The sequence below is a fragment of the Crinia signifera genome, chromosome 3 (genome assembly GCF_055691185.1).
Source record: "Crinia signifera chromosome 3, ASM5569118v1, whole genome shotgun sequence".
Classification (NCBI taxonomy): domain Eukaryota; kingdom Metazoa; phylum Chordata; class Amphibia; order Anura; family Myobatrachidae; genus Crinia; species Crinia signifera.
The window spans coordinates 170,482,829-170,492,184 of record NC_139219.1 but is presented as its reverse complement, the minus strand read 5'-3'; the positions used below and the strand labels follow the sequence as shown (position 1 = coordinate 170,492,184).

The following is a 9,356-nucleotide window of genomic DNA, read 5'->3' as shown; positions in this document are numbered from 1 at the left end:
TCTCTCCTACCCCTTACTGTGCGTCCCTGTGACTGCAGCATCCGCCAATCAGAGCTCGCGGGCCAGCAGCTAATCAGGAGCAGGCCCGCAAGCTTTGATTGGCGGACGGCGCAGTCACAAGGAAGTGAGGGGAAGGAGAGATGCGCAGTGCGACCCAGGACACCGCCGGACACAGACAACGCCAGCTGCAGCAGCACTACAGTGGCACCGGATGACCAAACCATTTTCTCCCTGGCAGCAGCAACAATTTTGAGTGTGCTTCTGCTGGTGAACACCTGGCACTGTGGGGGCATACTTGCTGGCATCATGGGGGGTATTCCTGTTTCTGGCACTGTGGGGGCATACCTGGCACTATATGTGTATCTGGTACTATTTGGGCATATGTATATCTGACACTGCACTGCATATGTGTATCACACCCCCATTTTCATTGGACACACCCCATGTGGCTACACCCAATTTTTGGCGCGCGCAAGCAATTGTGTATATGGCATAGTGTGTCAGGGGCATTACAGTGTGTGCCATAATGTGTAAAGGGCATTATTTGGTTATTAAGCAGATTTTTTTATTTTTTATTTTAGTACCTCTTCGGGTAGTTTACTTTGCCGCGAGTGCTCACACCCCAAAAAAGGGTGGAGACCACTGGCTTAATATATCGTTAAGTCAATTAGGACTTCTGCAGGCATGTCTAAACTATGGCCCTCCAGCTGTTGTGAAACTACACATCCCAGCATGCCTTGCCATAGTTTTAGCATTCCCTAATAGCAAAACTGTGGCAAGGAATGATGGGATTTGTAGTTTGACAACAGCTGGAGGGCCATAGTTTGGACATGCCAGCTCTATGGGTTTGTGCAGCAATTTATCTATCCACTGTTCAATCTCTAAAACCCAAATTTAGCTTTTAAAGCTTTTCTGTAGCGTGTGATAGGATTTAACAATAACATACAAATACCATTTAACCTCTGAATTTTATTTGTAACCATTGCATTACAAACAATTTCTCAGTGTCAGTTTGCATTTAAAGTGACAACCTGCTTTCAGAACCATGGCAATTTTGTTTTCAGCCGGAGAGCCCACATATACTGAAGAATGGGTAAAATAAAAAAAAAGGTGCAAGGAAAGTGACTTGCCACAAGTTCAATACCTCAATGACACAGTAAATCCTCTCGTAAGAACCTTGTCCTATTACAATAATTGATAACGGCTAAATATTTCTCAGCACTATAATATGAAAGATCTGGGTAACAGGTATATTATACAAGATCACCGACTATCTGAAATACTAGTTATTTACAGTTAAATAACAAAGATTTAGAAAATGATCATTTCCTCCACATTACTAATCAATGCGAGGCCAGAAGAGGTACACATTACAAATGCAAAACAGTCATCAATGATGTACTATTTTATTGAGCATTACACAAGTTTGTCATGTCTGTGTAGCCCCTTTAAATTCATAACATTCCTGCAGAAAGCCAAGTGAGCCTACACAGAAAAATCCTGCACAAATGTTCCAGATGTAGAGGACACAGCATCAGTACAGACAGATAGGAGCTTGGCACTTTTCTGGAGACAAGGGAGGCTGTAGTGTAATGCATGTTTTTTATTTTATTTATTTAAAAAAACATATCCTTCTGGAATAATGGCTGGTGTGTCCTTTTCTCGTACTTCATACAGCCGCACAGCACATCACTTTTTATTAAGACTTACCAGGACTAAGCGTTTAGCCCCACATTTACCCTTCACTAAAAAAGGCATCTTTGCATAAAAACCACAACATACTGCAACTTGTGGTCCCACAATGTACGGAGCCATTCCTTTGCCAAACCTGGTAACAGTAGCTAGTGGTAATGAGAAATATAGAATTTGCTAAAAAGATTTTGTTAAACAAAAAAAAAGTAAATTCTCTTCATCTTTCAGTGTTACATAATATATTATTCCCTGGTACAATTTTATCTGGGTGGAATATGTTAACTACTTAAATAGATGATTCTTACTAAATATTACGCAAAACGTAACCTCTGAGGATGGACGAAAAGCAAAAAGGTTGAATGAAGGCGTTTGTTTTTTCGGGAGGAAACAAACTCGACTTAGAGATGGCATGAACATAAAATGAAACCCTGGGTGATTGCAGAAGGCCGTGCCTACTACACATAGAACTCCTGTAGGACAAGGATAACCAGTTTGGACTGTAGAGCTTTTGCATTAGAAACTTTTAATTTTTAAATGATTAAATGCAGCACTCTGCTCTGATTGGCTCTAGCAGCCACTTGCACATGGCAAGGGCAGGTTTTATCTCCAAAGCCAAACACAGAACACACAGAACTGTTAAGAGCAACACAAAGAAGGAGGGTGGTGGGAGGGGTGTTCGTATCAACTTCCTCAAAAACTTCTACACTGCAGCTCTGGCGAACGGAATAGCTCCAATATCACATCGACGTCCATGTGCAAATATTTAAGTTCTTTTTGTCTTGTTAAATTAATCCTCCTCCTCATCTTCTTCCTCCTCTTCATAGCTTTCTTCAAAGCCCTCACTGTCCCCTTGGTCATCATCACCTTCTATGGTAGTATCCCATTGTGGATGGTTTTCAGGTATTGGTTTGGCTTCATGAACTTCCAACTATAGAGAGCAAAAAAAATATATATATGTTATGTTGCATGGGAACAAAGTCAATTTATTTTGCATTTATTTTTAAATCAATTTTTATAAATATATCAAATTGGTTTTGAGTACTACTTTTGTTGTGTTTCAACAGCAAGGGAGTATGGTTTAAATGTAACATGACACCATTTTAAAATTAAAGTTTCTATCAAAAACTTACTAAATTAAGCTTGGAGCTATAAGATATAGAACCCTAAAAGAGTAAAACGTTAAACTATTTGTGCATACTGTGTAAATAAAGGAGTGTATACTTAGTAAACATAGTTAGGTATGAGATTATATTACCTTTAATGGTTTTATTTGATCCAAACCCATGTACGAATCAGACCTTAAAAAGAGCGTGTATTGATAATTTCCAGGCTTACTGGGTGCTGGGAATTTTAGCTCCACCTACAATAAATAAAAAAATTCAATGTAAGCAAGCAATAGGGTTCACATGTGGTCAAATAATTAGTTTTAGGGGGGGGTTATGCAATCTGGGATCACAGCTGTCGATCCCCGCAGAACGAAAGGCGGGATTCAATGTCCCGACTGCTGCTCAGCGCAAAGGGGGCGTGGCCGTGAAATCAGCCACGGATTGTCGATCTGCAGCTGGGATCGTGACAATCCACAGCTGTTATCGGCAGAACGGGCCCCGACAGCTTCCAAAGTCGGACCGTGATCCTGCTTCAATGCGGTCTCTAAAGACAGCACTGAATAGGGAACCGCTGCTATTTCCCCCATCGGAAATAACGGCGGCACATTGCATACCCCCATTAATTGTAACATTAAAAATCAGAACACAGTTTAACAAAAAAAATAAAAAATTCATTTTGCTGAATAGTTTGACTTTTCAGCAGTTACAATTAAAATGTCCCATTCCCTTATGCTAGATCAGGGGTGGCCAACCCGTGGCTCGCGAGCCGCATGCGGCTCTCCTCGCATTGATCGGCAGCTCCGGCACACACAGTACCGCGGGGACACATAAGCAGTGACCCGGCGCATATAGTGGCAGTCGCAAGGACCATGGAGGCCCTGGCGACCACACTCGGAAGCAGGCTACTTGCCGGCATACGTGGTATATGGTGCGCGCGCCGCGCAGAGAGAAACAGTAGAGACAATCTTCCCTAGCCCACCACCAGCGCTGTGACGTCACAGCATCGCACGCTGGCGCAGGGGACGCACTGATCGTGATGTCTATAATGTGGGTGGAAGTGCGGTCGGTAAGGTGCTGCTGTGCTCGAGGGAGTTATGAGGACGCCAGCTGTGACCGCCAGGTAAACTGCTTGTGTGGCATTGGCTGGCTGGGTTTTTCATGCTGCGGCCTCCAGCAGTGTGGGTAGATGAGCAATACATAACATTATGTTTTATAGACATTATTGGGTCCATATGCTCACATCCATGTGCCCTTCTTCACTTACTGCCCTCATCCGTTCAGCCATGTACACCTACTTGATCAACTAATACGCCCTGTACCATTCATGACCAAATGCCCCATGCCCTGCCTAACCAACTACTTCTAACGTCTATGTGCAGTTGGTTGACCAAGTGCCCCATGCATGTACACCTATGCCATGTCTAATGGCTTCCATATGTGAGCCCTGCCTGACTAGTTGTCCCCATACAGTATGTACCCTCCCTTATCAACTGTCACAATGTATGTACCCCTGTGCCCTGCCTGACTGCTCCCACCTATGCCTTGCCTGACCCACTGCTCCCACCTGTGCCTTGCCTGACCTACTGCTCCCACCTGTGCCTTGCCTGACCCACTGCTCCCACCTGTGCCTTGCCTGACCCACTGCTCCCACCTGTGCCTTGCCTGACCCACTGCTCCCACCTGTGCCTTGCCTGACCCACTGCTCCCACCTGTGCCTTGCCTGACCCACTGCTCCCACCTGTGCCGCGATTTGCGTCTGAACCATACTTCCACCAGTCAGCTGTGTCCGCAACTGCATCTCCCCTCCCGACCACTGGCAGCATCTGCCAAAAGGGGGATGACATAAGGCAGCACTATGGAGAAAGCTGGGGACAGTGAGAGTACCCATCTTAACTAAAAACTAGGTTTGACACAAGGTCATTCTACAAACGTCATTCCAAAGGTGTGAACACATAAATGAGATATGGCCTTGTGCCAGCTAGGCCAAAACCCATTTAAAAATTGGGCATAGCCTTTTGTGATCTAGGCCACGCCCATTTTTCATGGTGTCGGCTCTTTGTCTTACCAGAACATACTTTTTGGCTCTCTGCCTCTGATTGGTTGGCCACCCCTGTGCTAGATGTTTAATTGCTGCATTTATGCATATGTTTACCACAAGTAAAACAAACCAAAATATAGGTTTTAAATACTGAAATCGAGGCTCATTTCCAGAGCAAAAAAATAATCAAAATCATAAGGGGAAATTTACGAAGATGGAAATTCTATTTCCGATGGGATGTTGCTATGGGCAACCAATCAGATTCTATTATCCTTTAGAAGGTGCAAAATTAAGTAGCTTCTGATTGGTTGCCCATAGCAACATCCAATACGAAATAGAACTCACAAAATGGATGAGTATATTTTCAACCTCTTAAAAATCAACCAATCCTACAAGTAAATGTATATACTTTTGGGTGATCATGCTGCCAAAACATACTCTAGTACAGCTAGCTGACTTTGTTCCAACACATCCACAGTAGTTATTAAAACTGTTATACCCCTCATTGTCAGGTTAATAATCGCAAGAGTCCTGAGCTGGTGCTTGGAGAGGCGATCTTAAGTGCTGGATCTGCCTACAGCAGGAACGGGTGCCAGAACACATCAAGCAGACTTACCAGCTCACACTGCGGGACAGTTTAAACAAGTGGTCAAACCTGTTTGCTACCCAGGTCCCTCGATCCACCTAATTTTACCTGCGTGCTTTCAAGTTGCACAGTAACCTGGTTATTGATGGCCATGTGAAAGAAGTAGAATTGTAGTAATTTTAATGGAGAGGAGTACTTTCTCAATAGGGGAACATATTTTCATCAGGACAAAAAGTTACACAATTTTATTTTTAACCCCTTCCCGACATTTGACGTATATATACGTCATGGCCGGGAAGTACTTCCCGACACATGACGTATATATACGTCATGGCTTCAAACTGTCACTGCGTCTAGAGACGCAGCGACAGAGGGACGATGTCTGCTGTCCCTGACAGCAGACATGTCCCTGCATGCCCAGGGGGGGCTGCGATGCCGCCCCCCCGTCGGCGATCGCTGTGATTGGCTGTTCAGTGTGAACAGCCATTCACAGCGTTTTCCTGTGTCACCGGCGAATAACGTTCGCCGGTGACACGGGATCGGAGGTGATTGGTGCTGTAAAGTACAGCACCAATCACCGCGGGGTGTAAGGGTGACACTGGTGTCACCCCACCTCACCCCGCCCGCCCCCAAAGGCCGTGATTGGTTCGTCGGACCGACGGACCAATCACAGCCATGGAGGGGGGTTTAAACTAACGGTGACTGCACTGCAGACGCCATTCCAGTCTGGAATAGCGTGCAGTGCGGTCACCGTGCCCAGCTGCCGCCATTTACTGACCAGAACCTTGCTAAATACTTACCTGATCACTGCCTGGATCTTGCTTCTTCTTGTGACATCCTGTGACATCCTGCTGTGTTGTGCTGCTGCGAGTTATTAGATAGAGAGATAGAGAGAGAGAGATAGAGAGGCCTAGTGACAGAGAGTGCTATATTTTGTGCTGCTGCAGTGTAATAGAGTTATAGATAGAGAGATAGAGAGAGAGAGATAGAGAGAGATAGAGAGAGATAGATAGAGAGAGATAGAGAGAGATAGAGAGAGATAGTGACAGATTGTGCTATATATTTTTTATATAACTGACTGCTGCCCCCCCTTTTGTGCTGATCAGTATAAATTAACTGATCAGCAACTTTTTGGGGGCGCAGGTTTTTTTATATATATATATATATATATATATATATATACCTGTCAGTGCTGCTGCTGCAGTGTTATAGAGTGATAGTGAGAGATAGAGAGATAGAGAGAGATAGTGACAGAGTGATAGAGACTGCTATATTTTGTGTCTGCTGCCCCCATTTTGTGCACCCCCAGCAACTTTTTGGGGGTGCAGGGGTTATTTTTCATATATATAACTGTCAGTGCTGCTGCTGCAGTGTCATAGAGTGATAGATAGTGAGAGATAGAGAGAGATAGTGACAGAGAGTGATAGAGAGTGCTAAATTTTGTGTCTGCTGCCCCCGCCTTTTGTGCTGATCACTATATCTGAGGTGATCAGCAACTTTTTGGGGGTGCAGAGGTTTTTTTTTTTTTATATATACCTGCCAGTTGCACTGTCAGTTGCACCAAAGGTTGTGCACCTGCTGCCCCTCACTGGTAATCAGTGTCGCATCACTGATCGCCTTTTTTTTTTTTTGTGGGTGCTGTGGGGTCTTTTAATTTTTTTTTTTTTTACACACACTGTGATTTTGTGGGTGTCCTGTGGCCACTGTGCGCTGATCAGTGACGTACATCACTGATCATCTTTTTCGGCACAGGGTTGATCTATTTTTTTTTTTTTTGATCAAATTCCTGTTGCCTTTGAGCGCTGTTCAGTGACGGACGTTACTGACCAACATCTGTGCTCAATTTTTGGCGCAGGATCTTTTTTTTTTTTTTTTTAACCCCTTCAATTTTTTTTTTTAACCCCTTCAATTTTTTTTTTTTTTAACCCCTTCAATTTTTTTTTTTGTATAAAGTATTTTTTTTTTTTCTGCACTACATACACACTACACACTACATACCCCCCGGGTTGAAATAAAGTTTGTACCCCCCCCTACACTATACACGTGTTGAAACATTTCACTACCAGTAACACAAAAATAAAAATGGCATCCCAAATGTCATCCCAGTCATCCAGAAGAATGTATTCAGTGGAGGAGGCATATGCCATGCTTGCCTCTGACTCTGACACAGCCAGTGAGGCAAGCGGGGAATTTGAAGGATTCGTCTTAAGCTCCTCTTCCTCCTCTGGTGATGAGGGACCCCCTCAAAGACGCCCCCGTAGAGCAGCTGAGACCCCCCCCCCCCCAATAATTGATCTCGTATGGACCCCACCACCAGACAATTTTGAGCCCCAGGTTCCTGAGTTTTTGGCCATGCCAGGAATCCAATTTGATTCCACAGGTCTCAGAGAAATTGACTTTTTCAAATTATTTTTCTCTGATGATTTTATAAATTTAATGGTGGACCAAACTAATTTATATGCCCAGCAGTTTATTGCTCAAAACCCCACGTCATCATTTGCTAGGTGGACCCCTGTAGATGCAGTAGAGATGATGACGTTTTGGGGTCTGGTGTTTCATATGGGCATAGTAAAAAAGCCAGAAATTAGGCAATATTGGAGTACAGATGTTCTGTACAGCACCCCATTTTACCGTATGGCCATGCCCCGGGCTCGATTTGAGACGATCCTTAAATTTTTGCATTACAACGATAATGCACAGTGCCCACCCAGAGATGATCCCACCTTTGACCGGCTATTCAAAGTCAGGCCGGTCATTGATCATTTCAGTGCCAAATTTGAAGAGATGTACATCCCAGATAAATTCATTTGCATAGACGAGTCCCTTATACATTTTAAAGGAAGGGTTAAATTCCGCCAGTACCTTCCCAGTAAGAGGGCAAGGTATGGCAGAAAAATGTATAAGCTGTGTGAAAGCACCTCAGGGTACACTCACAGGTTTAGGGTATATGAAGGGAAGGATTCAAGAATTGAACCGCCAGAATGCCCCCCCTCCCTCGTAGGTGTTAGTGGAAAAATTGTCTGGGATTTAGTGCACCCCTTCCTGGATAAAGGTTATCACCTCTATGTGGATAACTTTTACACTAGCATCCCCCTGTTTAAGGCCCTTGGTTCAAGAGGTACAGCAGCTTGCGGTACTGTGCGCAAGAACCAAAGAGGCCTCCCAAAAACGCACATTGCCCAAGTAATGAGAAGGGGTGAAAGCAGGGGAATATGCACAGAAAATATGTTGTTGGTCAAATATAAGGACAAGAGGGATGTCCTTATACTGACAACAATTCACGGAGACAGTACCACCTCCGTCCCTGTACGAGGTACCAGTACCCACACCTCAAAACCTAATTGTATCCTGGATTACAATAGGTACATGGGCGGAGTGGATCTTTCAGATCAGGTACTGAAGCCGTACAGTGCCCTGCGGAAAACAAAAATCTGGTACAAGAAGCTGGCCGTGTATATCATCCAGATGGCACTGTATAACGCTTACGTGCTATTCCGTTCTACCGGCCAGAGGGGGACATTTATGCACTTTCAAGAGGAAGTCATAAAGGGCCTAGTATTTGGGAACCAGCAGGCAGAGGGCCCCAGTACTTCTAGTACTGGCCCCCGTATTGTACCAGGGCAGCATTTTCCGAACGAAATCCCCTCCACTGCAAGAAAGGGCAGGACACAAAAAAGGTGCAAAGTTTGCTATAAAAAGGGAATAAGAAAGGAAACTATTTTCCACTGTGAAACTTGCCCCGACAAACCCGGCCTATGTATAAAGGAGTGTTTTAAAATATACCACACATCTATGGATTATTAGGTTCATCATTTCACCGTGCTTCGGGGGTCTTGCTAATGCCACATAGCACCCACCAACATTCCACCAGAATCTGAGCTGCAAAATCCAAAAATCACTCCTTCCCTTCTGAGTCCTGCCATGCACCCAACTG

The 9,356-nt window shown here is 44.4% G+C and overlaps 1 protein-coding gene across 1 annotated transcript in view; it reads right to left on the bottom strand.

Moving 5' to 3' along the window:
- Nucleotides 1-1,387: 1,387 nt before the first annotated feature.
- SEC63 (SEC63 protein translocation regulator) overlaps nucleotides 1,388-9,356 on the bottom strand; it is a 47,534-nt gene continuing 39,565 nt past the window's right edge. Inside the window, exons 20-21 of the mRNA XM_083176937.1 lie at nucleotides 2,948-3,052; nucleotides 1,388-2,620 (exon numbers count right to left, since the gene is read on the bottom strand). Of these exons, the coding sequence (XP_083033063.1) occupies nucleotides 2,480-2,620; nucleotides 2,948-3,052 (246 nt within the window). The 3' untranslated portion in view covers nucleotides 1,388-2,479. The remainder of the gene's footprint in view (nucleotides 2,621-2,947; nucleotides 3,053-9,356) is intronic.